Below are 16,464 nucleotides of genomic sequence, written 5' to 3' on the forward strand. Positions count from 1 at the left end.
CGTGGCGGCCTCATGCGCGCCCTCGCCTGCCAGCTGCCGGGTCTCTGTCCGGTCTGTGAGGGCGCTGCCTGCCCTCCTGCGCCAGGAGATGCCCGCAGACGTGGTCCGGCCGGACCGCCGGGCAGTGGGGCAGCAGCCGTCCGGAACGCCGTGGCCGCGGGGGGAGCGGCGTGGGGCGGCCAGAGGCTGGCAAAGGAGCAGGGCTCGGACAGCCCCAGTGGTAGGTCTGTGCCAGGTCGAGGGTTGGAAGGATGAGTAGCAGGAGACACAGGTAGGGAGGTCTGTCCGGGCTCCCAGACAAGACTGCCCATCAGCTAGCTGCACAGCCTGGTTAAGAATGTGGGTTCCTGCCCCTGGGCGCGTTTCCCCGTCTCTCTGGCTTTCTCCTAAGCTCCAGCCCCCCCCCCTTTTTTTTCTTTTGCCTCCTGTTTCCTGGGGTCATTTCCCCTATGACTTACTTCCTCTGCGACTGTTTAAATACGCTTTTTCCTTATAGTTTTTTTTTGGGGGGAAAAACGAGGCTCTAGTCCACGTGTCAAACACAAGGCCCGCGGGCCAAATCCGTCCCGCTAGGCCTTGCAATGTGGCCCGCACCGCGCTGTCATCACTGCACTCCGCTGCTTTTCCATCACAATGACAGTTTATGACTGTTCAGTAAACCATTCGGCCCGAGATTTAGGCTGGATTTTAGATTTTGGCCCCTTCCCTGATTGAGTTCGACACCCCTACGTCTAGTCAGTTTGGCTCAATGGATGGAACGTCTGCCAGCGAGTGAAGGGGTCCCCGGTCCGATTCTGGCCAGGGGCACATATCCAGGTTGCTGGCTCCATTCCCAGTGTGGGGCATGCTGGAGGCTGCAGATCAATGATTTTCTCTCATCATTGATGTTTCTCTCGCTCACTTCCTCTCCGAAATCAATAAAAATATATTTAAAGACAAAAAAAGGGGGGACTATTGGTTCCCACCTGTATTAGTTTGGTATTGCTGCTACAACAATTACCATAGCTTAGTGGCTTAAAACGCAGGAATTCACTTATGGTTCTGTAGGTCAGAAGTCTGACAGGTCCCACGGAATTGAAATCAGGCTGTTGGCAGGGCCGCGTTCCCTTGGAGACTAGAGGAACAGTTTGTCCTGCCTTTCGCAACTTGCTGAAGGCCCCTTGCTCCATCTGTCTTCACAGCCAGCAACAGCGAGTGGGCTGAGTCCTCAAGTCCCATCAGACCTTCCTTTGCTGCCCTCCGCCACTTTTAAGGAAACTTGTGACGATACAGGGCACAGCCAGGTAATCCAGGACAATCTTTTAAAATCAGCTGTTAGTACCTTAATCCCCTTTGCCATGTTAGGCAACATATTCGAAAATTCCAGGGATTAGGACATGGACATCATTGGAGGGTCATCCTGCCTATCATGCGACCCCAAACATAAACCTGCTTCTTCAGTTTTGTGAGCCAAACTGAATTTTAAAAACATTTAGGCCTGTTCTAATGTTAGCCAGTTTGGCTCTGATTGAGAGTCCACCCCTGAGCCAGGATGTCACAGTTTGATTCCTGGCCAGGGCAAATGCCAGGTTTTGGGATTCCCTAGTGGAGGTGTGTGGGAGGTGCCCAAACAATGATTCTCATCACTGATGTTTCTATCCCTCTCCAATCTCTGAAGTGAATAAAAACATGTTAAAAACACACACACTTTCAGGGTGTCATGACTGTGAACACCACACAGCAGTATGGAAATCCTCTCACCTGCCCTATCAGCTAGTAGTGTAATATAGCCATATATCTGTTTCATTCCACTCCCCTTCCAATCAAAACTTGACAGGAGAAATAGACATAGACATAGACCTATCGACAATTTAGATGCAATCGTGTTGCCCTCGATGGTTTGGCTCAGTGGATAGAGCACCAGCCTGCAGACCAAAGGGTATTGGGTTCGATTCCAGTCAAGGGCACATACCTTGGTTGCCAGCTCTTTCCCGGACCAAGCCCTGCTCAGGGCTCATGCAGGAGGCAACCTATAAAGGTTTCTCTCACATTGATGTTTCTGTCTTTCCTTCCCTCTTCCACTTCCTTAAAAAAATAAAAATAATAATAATAATGGAAAAATACCTTTGGGTGAGGATTAACAAGATGCAATTCTGTCTACAGCTGGCAGACTTTGAAGCCAGCCTCAGCTCTCACCTGGAGCTTCCATCCTCCCACAGACTCCAGGCTCTTACAGGCTGGATTCATAGTAACAGCCGCAGGGTAGACACAGGTTCCCTTTCCGACATATCTCAGACTCCCCCAGCCTCAGGCCAGTGGCCTGCACAGCCTGCCAGCTCCATGTTTCCCTGTTTACTATAACATGAAGAAAACTGGAACCTATTCAAAATATCCAAAGAATTTTAGATATATCAATTGTGGTATTTCCCCTTACTGGGATAACATGGCCATCCAGAATTAGAATGTAGAATTTCAAAAATAATTACAAAAATATTCAATGGCAATGCCCGTAAGTCTAAATTGCATATATTTTTACAAGTAAAAACAGATACATATGTAGAATAATATAGGAAATAAAGAAAAACAAAGAATTTAGTTCTGTAGGTCAGATAAATAATAAATCCATGAAATAAACACATCAAAAACGGGCCAACTGATGGTATTGTTTCCTATAGAAGATGGCATAGGGATGTGTAGTGAGACCTGCTTAAACTTACGATCTGGGACTTAAGCCCTTCCTACAGTCCCTTGCTGGTGTTTCTACTTGGTTGACCCATGTGAATGGATGAGGAACCACTTGTCCACTCACATCCCAAGACTGAGATCAGAACAAGCCCTAGCACTATGAGCCCACACGCTGCAGTCCACTCCAGGCAGCTGCAGGGGCAGTCCAGGCCAGTAGCCCTTCCTCTGTAACCACATGCCTCCACTCTGCCCGTAACCTCTCACTTCATTTCAAACACAGCTAGTACAACACGTTTTATTTCACTGGAAAAATCTGTATAAAGAACCAAACCTGGTTCCATGAAGACATTTACCTTAGCTTAAATAAAGGTCAAGGGGAGAGGGTGGGTAGGAGTGCCCTGCCTTGTGCGAGGTTGCCCTACACTCTTAGCGAGGTCCTGTCTTGTGAAATCTCAAGTGTCCCAGAGAAGTCTGCTTGGCCCTCTCTTCAAGGCCTTGACAGCAGTGGGGACGTCTGCTTTCTGGCCCACAGACGGCTGGAATCCTGAGAGCTGCCATAGTACTTATCAAAAAAGTGTGGACAGACAGAATGCAAGGGGCTGTTGGTGTTTTCTGCTAGTCATACAGGCAGTTAACACTTAAACTAGGAAAGAAAATATATACTTTATCAAAAAATAGTTCTAATATATAGAAAATCATTTCAATCCTCTAGGGCCTCTGCCCCTTATTTACATTCACAAAGCCACTGGGAGAGCCCAGGACTGACGGGAGCAGGGAGGCAGGGCCTCTTGGGGCATTGCCGTAGCTTACTGCATGAGTAGATGAGGACAGAAGTTACCAGAGAGACTCGTCATTTGCTCAGGTGGTGACAGGATGCCGGGAAATCACTGGAGGTGAGAGAAGTGAGACCTAGTCCTGGGTCAGATCTGACTGTGCACAAACCTCAAGAACCTTTGAAAGCGTGGATCAACGTCCTGTGTTCTTGAGAACCATCATTAGCAAGTGGCTGATCGGGACGCTTTGCGGCCAGGGAACCAATGTGGTTTATGTATTTTCTTCCCCCCCCTCACAAGCCAGGTGGATAAGGTATAGGGTGGGGAAAGTACCAAATAACTGAGGTGAGAGGGTCATTCGGAGAGGACATTACACCAGCTTCTTGGCCTCAAAGAAGCTCTTGAGATGCCGCATCTGCCAGATGCCAGTGAGGATGAGGATGACGGTCTGAGTGATGGACCACCACAGGACCCTCTGGTTGGTGCTCTCACTGGTCAGACGGAAGCGCTCTTCACGATACTGTGGGACAGCGGACCGGGATCGAATGTGCAGGGAAAACCAGTGCTGGCTGGGTAAGCCACCCCCTCCCACAGGGCTACTCAACCATGACACCCAATGCCTGCCGGCCCGACTCCTCTGGGAGTGCCCCACAGAAGTGCGTGCAACCTCGGGATGCACCCCACAGCGATGAAGTCATGCTCCTACCATTTCAAGCCAGATCCCAAGGTGAACAGATGGTGCTTAGATTTTTACTCTATTGAACAGCACTTGAAAAGAGCCCTCTAGACCAGACATTTCCAACCGTTGTGCAGCAACCATTTTTAAAAAATGCAATACGTGACTATTTAGGCAGAGGCACTGACTTCTTTTTTCTTAGATGGTCAAATAAATAAATGACAAGAGCCAACCCAACAACAGTCATCCAGTATGAATGAATTAGAATTAGACCTAACCCTGGATGACAATGGCCCAATGGTTAGACAATCAGCCTGGGAACCAAAGGGTCTCAGGTTTGATTCCCAGTCAAGGGCACAGCCCTGGTTGGGAGACAACCAATCAATGTGTCTCTCTCACATCAATGTTTCTCTCTCTTTTCCCCAACTCCTCCCCACTTCCTTCCATTACCTCTAAAAATCAAATCAATGGAAAAAATATTCTCGGGTAAGGATTAACAAAAAAACAAACAAAAAAGTTATACCTACTTTTTGTCAGATCAGAAAAAAAAAAAAAGTATATTTTTTGGTGTGCCACAGAAATTTTGGTAATTAATTTATGTGTGCCACATGAGATGAAAAAGTTTAAAATTGCTGCTCTAAATCAATACCCTCCATTCCATTCTCGGAACAGTTCGTTGGGAAGGCCCCAAGCAGAAACTCCAGCGGGTGTGGTGGGTATAAAGGTCAATGGCCAGGTCCCAGTACAGCGACATGCCCTTACCCTTTGGTAGTCCTGCTCCTTCTGGATCTGCTCCACCTGATCGAGCAGCTGGCGGGCTCGGAGCTGCAGCTCTGTCAGTTTGTCCTTGGCAGCAATCTCAGGGTAGTTGTTGGCATGCTCTCCAACCTGGATGTCTAGGTGCACGCGCTACAAGGACACAGGGTCAGAGCCCCAAAGCCACAGGGTAAGAAACATGAGCGGGGGAGCCTCAGACGATGTTCCAGATGATGCAACCCACTCATCCCTGACTGTGGGACAGAGGGGCAACATCTGTCTCCCCAATTGTGACTATGCCACAAAGGTCACAAATAATGATGGAGATAAATCAAAACTTTGGAACCTAGTGAAATTCTGAGCTGCAGCAGCGAAAGAACTTTTTTCCTTTTTTAAAATGTCATTTTATTGATTTCAGAGAGGAAGGGAGATGGAGATAGATACACAAACATCACTGATGGGAGAGAATCATTGATTGGCTGCCTCCTACCCGCCCCCCACTAGGGATCCAGCCTGCAACCCAGGCACGTGCCCTAGACGGGAAATCCAACCGTGACTTCCTCTCATTCACAACTCGCAGCTCAAGCACTGAGCCACACCGGCCAGGCATGCAAGAACATCCTCTTACCAGTCTGCCACCAGCAAAAAGCACCATCCTGGTGGAGTTGGAGTGCAGGCAGATCTGATGGTCCCCGGGGGTGTGGGAGGTGAAGGTGAAGCGTCCCTCCGAGCCATACTGCCGCGAGAGCACCACCTGCAACCAGCACAGCGGTCAGTGGAAGCCCCTGCGCGGACCTCTCCAGGGCAGTGGGCGGTCTCCTAGTTCTGCACACCCCACAGGGCTCTGGAGAAGGGCGGCCTGACGCCGTCTGCAGGGCGCACAGGCCACGGCCTGTGGATGCCCTACCTTGCCTTCGGGGTCCTTCACCTCCACGTGCATGCCCAGACCCGGTGTCGAGGGCAGGAAGACCTCCTTCTGCTTATCCCACATCTGGGTGCGGTAGTTCCCTGCGGAGCGACAAAGATGTCACAATGCGCCTCGACTGCCGGCTCCCACACTCCGAAGGGGACCGCGGCCGCGCCTGAGGGACACGCAGGGCCCAGCCCACCCCCACCCCCACCCCCACCCCCACCCCGCCTGACCGATGACCATGGTCTCGTCGGGGATTTCCTCGATGAAGCAGCGCTTCTCGGTCTCGCCGATGTGGAAGTAGAGCCCCCGCACGCGCACCGCGCACAGCAAGAGCAGCAGCAAAGCGGGCCACCCCATCGCGAGTCGCCGAGGGGACTCGACACCTGTCACCGAGCGCCCTCCGTGCAATGCGCATGCGCACGCCTGCGCCCCGCTTCCAGGCGGCGCGGCTCGGCCGGACGCAGAGCGCGCACGCTGACGCAGTCCTGCGTCTTCCAGGCCAAAGAGCGCGGGCAGGCGGAGAGTGCGCATGCGCGGGACGCCCGGGGCGGGGGTGGTCCGACAGCCCTCAGTGACGTAGCCCAGTACCAGCACCTGCCAACTCGCACCCCTGGCCGGCGCACGGGCGCGCGCCTGCGCACCACACCAGCAGACGCAGCAGCACGGCGCGTGAAGTACGCATGCGCAGAAACGCCTCTCCCGCCCCCTCCTCCCCTCCCCTCCCCGTCAGCCCGCGCGGCGGCCGTGGGCACGCAGTGAGGCCCGGGCTGGGGCTGACCGGGACGGAGGGCGGAAGGAGGCATGCGTCTTAGATGCGCGTGGAGGGTCAGGCCGGTGAGACCTAAGGGCTTTGGCAAATGAGAACCTGCTAGGCCCCTAGAGCCTAGGGGATTATGTTTGAGGAATGATTTGATCTTAGTTTTTAAAGTTATCCCGTCCTGGCAAAAGTTGATTGTAAAACATAAGGATCACCAGTGGTACAATATACTTTTCTAAGTAATGTTTAATCTGAATCAGGTATTTTGTCTTGCAGTTTACAGGAAACGAAGACGTTTAGAGGAAAAGACAAAGCCACCCTAGAATATAGGACTGTGGGTTCAACCTTTAAAAGACTAAAGTGAAGAAGAGGGGGCGGTGGACACCTTGTGGTGAGGCAGAGTCTGCAGACACTGGTGCCTACAATGCTTCCCTTCTCGGATCCATGTGCTCTTCCATCGAGGGGTGAGATCTTTTTCCCTCCACCGGAGCCTTGGCTGGCCAGACATGGCTGAAGCCTGGGCTTCCGGCTTCCATTTTCACTCCTGAAACCCAGCTGTCACCCCACCCTACTGAGTGGCCAGTCATTGGAGGAGCTGCCTCAGCCAACACATGGCACAGGCTCAGCTAACCCCCAAACAAACAACTACTCTATGCAATTATGCAACTGGGGAAAAATGAGGTCATGCTCTGTAAACTGACAGAGAAAGATTTCCAGGATATATTGCTAAGTTTTATTTTATTTATTTATTTTATTATTATTATTTTTAATATATTTTATTATTTTGTACAGAGAGGAAGGGAGATAGAGAGCTAGAAACATCGATGAGAGAGAGTCATCGATCAGCTGCCTCTTGCACACCCTCTAATGGGGATATGCCCGCAACCAAGGTACATGCCCTTGACCGGAATTGAACCCGGGACCTTTCAGTCCCCAAGCCGACGCTCTATCCATTGAGCCAAACCGGTCTCGGCTATTGCTAAGTTTTAAAGGCAAGGTGCAGCCCTAATGGGTTTGGCTCAGTGGATAGAGCATGTGCCCTTGGACTGAAGGGTCCCACGTTCGATTCTAATTAAGGGTGTGTACCTCAATTATAGATTGGATCCCCCGTCCTAGTTAGGGCACGTGTTGGAGGCAACCAATTGATGTATCTCTCACCCATGTCTGTCTGTTTCTCTCTCTCTGTCTCCCCCTCCGCTCCCTCTTTTTTAAAAAAAATGGAGCCGAAACCAGTTTGGCTCAGTGGACAGAGCTTGGGCCTGCGGACTGAAAGGTCCCGGGTTCGATTCCGGTCAAGGGCATGTACCTTGGTTGCTGGCCCATCCCCAGTAGGGGGTGTGCAAGAGGCAGCTGATTGATGACTTTCTCTCATCAATGTTTCTAACTCTCTATCCCTCTCTTCCTCTCTGTAAAAAAATCAATAAAATATATTTTAAAAAATAAAAATAAAAAATGGAAAAATATCCTTGGGTGAGGATTTAAAAAAGAAAAGCAAGGAGCAGAGAGAGTACATTATCTTTGGTGTTTGTATTTGATGGAAAAACACTGGAAGACTAAGATTAATATAAGAGATTATTTATTTTATTTTATTTATTTTTTTAAAATATATTTTTTATTGATTTTGTACAGAGAGAAGGGAGAGAGAGAGTTAGAAACATCGATGAGAGAGAGAGAGTCATCGATCAGCTGCCTCTTGCACACGCCCTAGTGGGGATATGCCCGCAACCAAGGTACATGCCCTTGACTGGAATCGAACCCGGGACCCTTCTTCAGTACCCAAGCCGACGCTCTATCCATTGAGCCAAACCGGTCTCGGCTAAGAGATTATTTATAAGTATCATGAATATTCAATCAATGTACACCAGTATGACTGTATTGATTAAAATAGAAATACTTCTGTTCTAGTTGGTAAATAGCCACTCTGCAAGCCCTGAATTCCCTCCACCTTTGCTTTCACAACTGATACCAGTTGCCTCATGATCCTACAAATAGTTACTTCTGGCAGGAAAGGAGTCTGGCAGGCCAGCAGATAATGAGGTAAAAGGTACAAGAGAGATTTTGCAAACTAGAACTTTTCATAATATTTTTTTCCCCATTCAACAGGTTGCCTTTTTGTTTTGTTTTGTTTTGTTATTTATTTCAGAGAGAGGAAGGAGAGGAATTAGAAACTTGGTGAGAACCATTGATCCAAATGCCTCATGAAAGCACCCTACTGGAGATGGAGCCCACAATCCAGGCATGTGCCCTGACTGGGAATTGAACCTGCCACCTTATCAGCGAGGGCCTTTTAATATCCTTTTATTTTCAAACCATGTGTATATGTTACCTATTTAAAATAAAATTTAAATATTAGTGTTACCACCATTCTCTATCACACTACCATTTTATGGGTTTGAAACCAGCAATTGCTGTCATGTTGGTTTACCCTAAAGGGCAGCTCCATCACATAAATACTGCCTGTCTCTGGTAGTCACCTCTCTATCCCCAGCACCTACAACCCATCTGGTATAACTATCTGTCAATAATGAAGAATGTATACTTTGATGAAAAAGCATGTTAAGCAAAAGCCATGGAATGCAATGAAGGCAGTGTTCAGAGGAGAATTCAGTCATAAATGTCTACATTAAAAAAGAAGCTATAAAATCAGTAACCTAACTACATTTTGAAGAACTAAAAGAGAAGGGGGGGGGCAAACTAAACCCAAACGAAGAAAGGAAAAAATGAAAAATAGAGATAAATAGCTATTTATCTATTTAGTGTGGCTCAGTTGATTGGCATGTCATCCTGTAAACCAAAAGGCAGTGGGTTCAAATCCTAACAGGGCACATACCCAGGTTGCAGGTTCGGGGCGAGGGCCGAAGGCAACTGATGGATATTTCTCATATCGATGTTTTCTCTTTCAAAAACAAGCAAACAAATATGTCCTCAGGTGAGGATTTTTAAAAATTATAAAAATTAGAGATAAAAAGTCGATGAAAGCAAAAGTTGGTTCTCTGAAAAGATGAACAAAATTAATAGACCTTTAGCAAGACTGACAAAGAAAAACAGACTTAAGTCACTAAAATCAGAAATGAAAGTAGAGACATTACTACTGACCTTAAGGAAATAAAAGGGATAAGATAATACGGTGAACACACACCAACAAATAAGATAATTTAGATGAAATAGACAAATTCCGACACACAAATTACCTAAAGTAGTGGTTGGCAAACTCATTAGTCAACAAAGCCAAATATCAACAGTACAACGATTGAAATTTCTTTTGAGAGCCAAATTATTTAAACTTAAACTTCTTCTAACGCCACTTCTTCAAAATAGACTCGCCCAGGCCGTGGTATTTTGTGGAAGAGCCACACTCAAGGTGCCAAAGAGCCGCATGTGGCTTGAGAGCAGCAGTTTGCAGACCACAGACCTAAAGTAACATAATTAAGAAACAACTGGTATGGAATGGGTGGCTTCCCAGGTGAATTGTTTTTTGTTGTTGTTCTTTTTTTCCCCCCTGGTGAATTCTATTAACCATTTAAAGGAGAATTAACACCAAACCTATTTAAGCTCTACCAACAAACTGAAGTGGGAACACTTCCTAACCGATTCTATAAAGCTGGCAATACACTGATTTACTAAAGCCAAAAACATCATAAGAAAAGAAAATCAGACCAATATCTCTTATGAATATAGATGCAAAACTCAATAGCAATAACAAATAATAAACCTCAACAAAATACAAGTAATCCAAATCCAACTGCATCTTTAGATGATTTTACATCATGACCAAGTGGGATTTGCCCTATGAATGCAAGGATAATTCAACATGAGAAATATCAATCGATGTAATACACCACAATGATAGAACAAAAGGGAGAAAACATCCTTACTCAATGGATGGAGAAAGGCATTTAACCCTTTCATTTCAAACCTATTCAGAAAAGTAGGAATAGAAAAGAACTTCCACAACACAATGAAGGATAGCTACGAAAATCTCACAGCAAACCTAATGATGAGAGACAACGTTTTTCTGTAAGATCAGGAACAACCAAATTAAAAGACTTGTATGCCAAAAATTACAACACATTGCTGAAAGGAATTAAGGAAGACACAAATAAGTGGAAAAAACAGCACATGTTCATGGTCTAGAAGACTTAATATTGTTAAAATGTAAAAACTACCCAAACAATCTACAGATTCAACACAATCTCTATCAGAATTTCCACAGCCTTTTTTGCAGAAGTGGAAAAGCCAAACTTTACATTTATATGAATTTGTGAGGGGACTGACATAGCCAAAATAATTTTGATAAAGTTGGAGAATTCACTTATGGATTTCAAAAATTACTACAGAGCTACAGTAATCAAATAGTATGGCACTGGCATAAAGATAGCATACAGACCAATGGAACAGAATTGAGAGTCCAGAAATAAACCGAATATATATGGTCCACTGATTTTTCAAAGAGAATACCAATCCATTCAATGGGAAAAGAATGATCTCTTCAACAGCTGTTGCTGGGACAGCTGGAATTCCACATGCAAAAAAGATGAAGTTGAATCTCTGCCATACATCATATTAAAAAATAAAATCAAAATGGATAAACAACCTAAATATAAATGCTAAAACCATAAAACTCTTAGAAGAAATATAGGGGTAAATCTTCATGATTTCAGATTTGGCAATGGATTTTTAGATATGAGTAATAATAACAAACATGGGTAGAATGGACTTCATCAAAATCTAAAACTTTTGTTTGTCAAAGAACAGTACAAAGAACGTGAAAAGAATGGGAGAAAATATTTATAAATTATATATCGGGTAAAGATTTAACAGGCATAATATATAAAGAACTCAGACAAAACAAGACAAAAACCCAATTCAAAAAAGATTTGAATAGACTTTCCTCCAACGAAGATATAAAAGTGGCTGAAACAAAAATAAGATAAAATAAAATAAAAATAAAAATGGCTGAAACAAATGAAAAGATTCTTGACATCATATAGTGATAAGGAAATGCAAATCAAGACCAAAATGAGATCACCTCATATCTAGTAGAAGGCTATAATACATTTTTAAAAAGAAATTAAGAAGTATTGATGATGATATGGAGAAATTGGAACCTTCATGCATTGCTGGTGGGAATGCAACATGGTGTCGCCACTGCGGGGAAACAGTTAAACATTTCCTTAAAAAGCTAGACACAGAATTACCATATCGCCCTCCACAGCTATTCCTAGGTGTTATAAAGGGAATTATAAACAAGTACTCAAGATACTTGTAAGCCAGTGGTCATTGTAGCATTATTCACAATAGCCAAATGGTGAAATAAGCCTAAATGTCCATCAAATGATGTATAGACAAGGTGCAGCATGTTCATACAAAGGTATATGTTCAGCCATAAAAATTTCTGACACGTTACAACATGGATGAACCTTGAAACATGCTAAGGAAAATAAGTGACACATAAAAGGGCAAATACTGTATGAATTCACTTATATAAGATAACCAGAGTTGTCCATTTATAGGGGTAGAAAATACAGGAAGAAGGGAAAGGGGAGATGAAACGGAAGTTACTGCTTAATGGTTGAAGAGTTTCTGTTTGGAGTGGAGAAGAAATTTTGGAAAGAGTGGTGATGGTTGTACAACACTGTGAATGTAATTAATGCTACTGAATTGTACACTTTATTTTAAAATTTTATTAATTTCAGAGAGGAAGGGAGATAAAAACATCAATGATGAGAGAATCATGGATTGGCTGCCTCCTGCATGCAACACCCCCCCCCCCTCCGGAGATTGAGCGGCACCCCGGGCATGTGCCCTTGACTGAAATCGAACCTCTGACCCTTTAGTCTTCAGGCCAACGCTCTATCAATGAGCCAAATCAGCTAGGGCTGAATTGTACACTTTAAGTGACAAATATTTTCCTAAACACTTCACCACCATCTTTTAAGGGGGGGGGGGGGGGGAGAGGGACATACTGAGGTAGATCCTTGGTTCCTGCCCTTTCTCCCAGTCTCCAGACCCTGATCCCGCACATCAGCTCGACTTTGTTCTTATAAGCATATGCACAGTCCTCCCCACTTAAAACACCTCTTTCCCTTTAGAAATCGCTCTACATCCCTGTCAGAGCGGAGTGAGTGGCAGAGTCCCGGTCTGAATTCTGGCCCAGATCCCGTTATTTGTGTCGTCTCGTCTGTGCTCCTACCACGGTCAGAGCTCCAGTCAGATCGCGGCCCTGTCATCTCCGGACCCTCGGCGGTACTGCCGGGCACCGTGAAGAGGCTGCGAATGCACACAGAATCGTTCGGGGCAGCGCGGCACCCAGTGTCCCTGATGTCAGTCACTGGCATGCGACCTTTGGATACCGATCTATAACGAATAAAATCTTTACACGGAACCATTTATTACAAGGCAAACTACCATCACCGTAAAGAGGAAAACCGGTACCACTGGCCAAAAAACATCCAAGATAACCCCCCAGGTCAGGAAGACAGAGCAGCTAAGTTCCAGCTCCACACCGCCGCCCACCTGGGCTCCCGGGCCCGAGGTACGCCTCCCCTGGCCGAACCGGGGAAGGACGGACCGGGGAGCCGCGGGCCGGCGCTGGGAACGGGCTTCTCCGCGCCGCCAGGGGCTGGTTTCCGGTGGGACTGACGGCCACCCATCGACCTCAGTCCCAGGCTGCTCACTTCCCCATGTTCACATTGGGAAACGCTGCGTCTGACGGCCAGCCATGTCCTGCCAACACCGCTTGTCCTTCCTTAGCAAAACGGAAGGTAACGGCTCAGCCGACGCCCACTTGGGGAGCCCCTGTGTCCCTGACGGCTCCACGTAACCGGTGCGCGCCGGGCCCCCCGCTTCCCTCTCCCCCTCCGTCCGCCTCCCCGCTCCGCTCACGGGCCTCCGGCTGCCCGCGCAGGAGCCGGTCCCGCCAACACCCCTCTCCAGACCTGGCCCGCCGATCGGCCGGGCGCGCCCAAGGTCACCGCCCGGCACCCCTGCGCCCCCGCCCCCCCAAATCCCGCGCCCGCCCAGCCCGAGACCACGCGGAAGGAGGCGGCGCGACTCTGTGACGTAGCGCCCCGCCCCGCGACGGAGACCGCCCGCGGGCGGGGCTGCGTGCTGACGCCTCACGCCTGGGCGGGGTCGAGAGTTTGGTTCCCCGGAGCGGGGTGTCGGCGCCTCATTCGGGTGGAGCTGAGCTGGAGGCAGGTGAGTGCGCGCTGCCGCCGGGCCGGGCCGGGGTGGAGGAGGCTCTGCGCCCGCCGGGCAGAGCACGGGAGTCGCGGTGGAAGCCGAGGCCACCACGCCCTGTGGTCGCCGGCGCCGCGGTGACAGGGAGCGAAGCTGGATGGAACCAGGCTGACGGGGGAGGGTGGGCGGGACGGGGGTCTGACGGACGGCCGAGGCGGCCAATGGCGCGGCGGGCACCGCCTGGCGGGCGGAGATTGGCGGGTGCGGAAGCGCGTGGAGGTCGCGCGGGCTTCGGAGCGGCGCCCCATTGGCTGGGGCGGGCTGAGGGGCGGACCGCGCGGCGGACGTAAAGGAATGGCCCCGCCACCGGAGTGACTCCCAAGGTCGAGGAGGCGTCACGTGGGCCCGCCCAGCCGCGTCCTCTGCGCGCCCGGAGGGACTGACGGACGGACAGACGGACGGCGCGCCCTTGAAGCCGCTGTGGTTGCGGGCCCAGGGCTGCGCATGCCGCGCGAGGAGTGACTCTGCAGCACCCCAGGTGCGCCGTGCCCCCCGCCCTCGCTCCGTGCCACCCTCAGCGCCCCTCGTCCCCGTCCTTCCTCTGTGCTGCTTGAGGTGACACCCTCGGCTAGCCGCAGCATCCCGCGCCCTCAGCACCTACCCTGCTCAGTACCCCCCGTGCCCACCTTCCCTCTGTGGCCCTGGGGCGAGCACCCACGTCCTCCTCCTCTGCAGGAGGCTGGGAGGCCCATGCCGGAGGGAGACCCTATGATGGACCTTCCCTTTCGCACGGCCCCGCTGACAGTGTAAGAGGTGCCCGGACACTCAGAGTGAGACCAGGCCCAGCGGACAGCCTGCCCTCTGCGCCTCGCCCGGAACCGGCCCTGCTCGCAGCTGGTGCTGGGGGCCCAGTGCAGGGCATTGCTCTGGGCAGCGTTAGGGTGGGCGCCGGGATTTCGTGCAGACCTTCCCCAGGTGAAAACAGACAGTACTATTCCTGGTTTTGCAAATTAGCTGAGGACTTACTCTTAAAGTTGGAGAAGGATCAATATGCTGTGACTATCTTTTTGAGACCACTGCCCACATTCATTTGCTTTTTAAAAGATCTTCACCTGAGGCTGTGTTTCTGTTGAGAGAGAGGGAGAGAGGAACCTGGGGCCTTTCCGTGTGCAGACCAGGCAGGCTGCTACCTGCTGAGCCCCTCCAGTGCCAGTGCTGTTTTCTGGTTCTCCACCTTCTTTGACCTGACTGCTTGTAAGTTACTTGAACGTGGTTTTGAAATGTCACCTTTGTTGATATGTAGTGTTTTTGCACACATCTCTTTTTGTAGCTTTTCCGTAGTTGTTTGGTTATTTCGTTATATATATATACACAACTTACAGGTCCCCCGGGGTCATGATTTTTGTCAGGGTGGGTGAACTGGAGAAACGCTGCCTCATTGAAAACTGTCTGAACGATTCTCTCTGCGTACACTTAGAACCACATCAGACACGTAACTTTTGCTCTAGCCATTACACATAGTTTAGAAGCATGGAGAAGGAAATTATATTGACTCAATCTTTGTTTTTTCTCTTCCTTCCTTCCTTCATGGTGTTGGCAAGGTTCCTGCTTTTATCATGTCCTTCCTGCTTAGAAAAATTCCTTTAGCCATTCACAGAGGATAGGTCAGCTGGCAGCAATTTCTCTTCGGTTTTCTTCAGCTGAGAAGGATTTGATTCCCCTTTCATTTCTGAAGGTAATTTTTGCTGGATATGGGATTCTGAGTTGACAGTTATTTCCCATCTGCACTTGAAAAGTGTTGTCCCCCTTTCTCTAGGCCTCCATGATTTCTGACAAATATGCTGTTCAAGTTGTTTGTAGTTTCCAGAAGTTTACCTTGTCTTGGAGTGGACTTCTTAAGGTTTATTCTGTCTGGGGTTTACTCGGCTTGGAAAGTTCCCTCTGTTACTTCGCTGAATACTTCTGCAGCACCTCCGGCTTTTTCCTCCTCCTGGGATTCAGCTGATCTATTCGTGTCATCATTGGGTCTTTTGTGGTAGTCCCACCTGTCCCAAAGGCCCCGTTCATTTCCTTCAGTCTGTTTTCTCTGTTGTTCAGGTTGTGTGGTTTCCTTTATTCTGACTCCATAGTCACTGATTTCTTCTTTCTCCTCCATTCTGCAGTTGAACCCATCAAGGTTTCTGTGTTGGTGGTTGTATTTTCAGTTCTGAGTTTCCATTCAGTTCTTTATATCTCCTATTTCTTTGCTGAGGCTTTCTAGTTTTCTTTTGTTTCAAGCAGAAGTTTGTAGTTGCTCATGGTAGCATTTTAAGGCTGACTCCTTTAAAACCTGCCAGATACCCTAACATCTATGTCATCTTGGTGTTGGTATCTATGGATTCGTTTGTTTGTTTGCTTGTTTGTTTCAATGGAGATCTTTGTTCTTGGTTTGGTAGTGATTGTTGATGCAGCCTGGACATTTGGGCTTTATGTTACAAGACTGGATCTCATTTAAATCTCTTGAGTAAAACAGGCTTCCTCTGACATTGATGGAGTGGGAGGTGAGGGGATGGTGATGCCTGATTACCCCTCCCAGCCTGGTATTGGTATCTACTGTGTGGGTGTACATTCCCTGTTGGGCCTTATGGTTTCGCTCTGTCTGGGGCGGGCGGGTGTGGTCCTGTTTTTGTTTGGCGGGGTGAAATCCAGGCTTCTCTCCTGGCCTCACTGACATTGCTGGGCATGGAAGCCCCTGATCTCTGCT

General features: G+C 48.4%; 2 protein-coding genes and 1 long non-coding RNA gene across 8 annotated transcripts in view; 2 read left to right on the forward strand and 1 right to left on the reverse strand.

Annotated features, from left to right (window-relative positions):
- Positions 1-3,727: 3,727 nt before the first annotated feature.
- TMED4 (transmembrane p24 trafficking protein 4) lies at positions 3,728-6,328 on the reverse strand. Its single transcript, XM_036436296.2, has 5 exons — positions 6,013-6,328; positions 5,777-5,877; positions 5,498-5,623; positions 4,876-5,022; positions 3,728-3,957 (listed from the first exon to the last, which is right to left on the reverse strand). The coding sequence occupies exons 1-5, from the start codon at positions 6,311-6,313 to the stop codon at positions 3,808-3,810; spliced, it is 825 nt and encodes a 274-aa protein (XP_036292189.1). The 5' UTR covers positions 6,314-6,328; the 3' UTR covers positions 3,728-3,807.
- A 159-nt stretch (positions 6,329-6,487) lies between these two features.
- LOC123652272 lies at positions 6,488-8,835 on the forward strand. Its single transcript, XR_006741505.1, has 3 exons — positions 6,488-6,616; positions 6,816-7,003; positions 8,683-8,835. It is a non-coding gene; the product is annotated as an uncharacterized LOC123652272 (long non-coding RNA).
- Positions 8,836-13,588: 4,753 nt separating this feature from the next.
- The window catches only part of OGDH (oxoglutarate dehydrogenase), a 37,459-nt gene continuing 34,583 nt past the window's right edge, over positions 13,589-16,464 (forward strand). For 4 of the 6 annotated variants that reach the window (XM_036436263.2, XM_036436265.2, XM_036436262.2 and 1 more), the window contains exon 1: positions 13,589-13,739. The gene's annotated coding sequence lies outside the window, so the exon portion shown is untranslated. Of the gene's footprint in view, positions 13,740-14,103; positions 14,349-16,464 lie in introns of those variants that run through there. The other 2 variants (XM_045581110.1, XM_045581109.1) reach the window with 2 other exon arrangements.

The sequence above is a fragment of the Pipistrellus kuhlii genome, unplaced genomic scaffold (assembly GCF_014108245.1).
Source record: "Pipistrellus kuhlii isolate mPipKuh1 unplaced genomic scaffold, mPipKuh1.p scaffold_m20_p_133, whole genome shotgun sequence".
Taxonomy (NCBI): Eukaryota; Metazoa; Chordata; class Mammalia; order Chiroptera; family Vespertilionidae; genus Pipistrellus; species Pipistrellus kuhlii.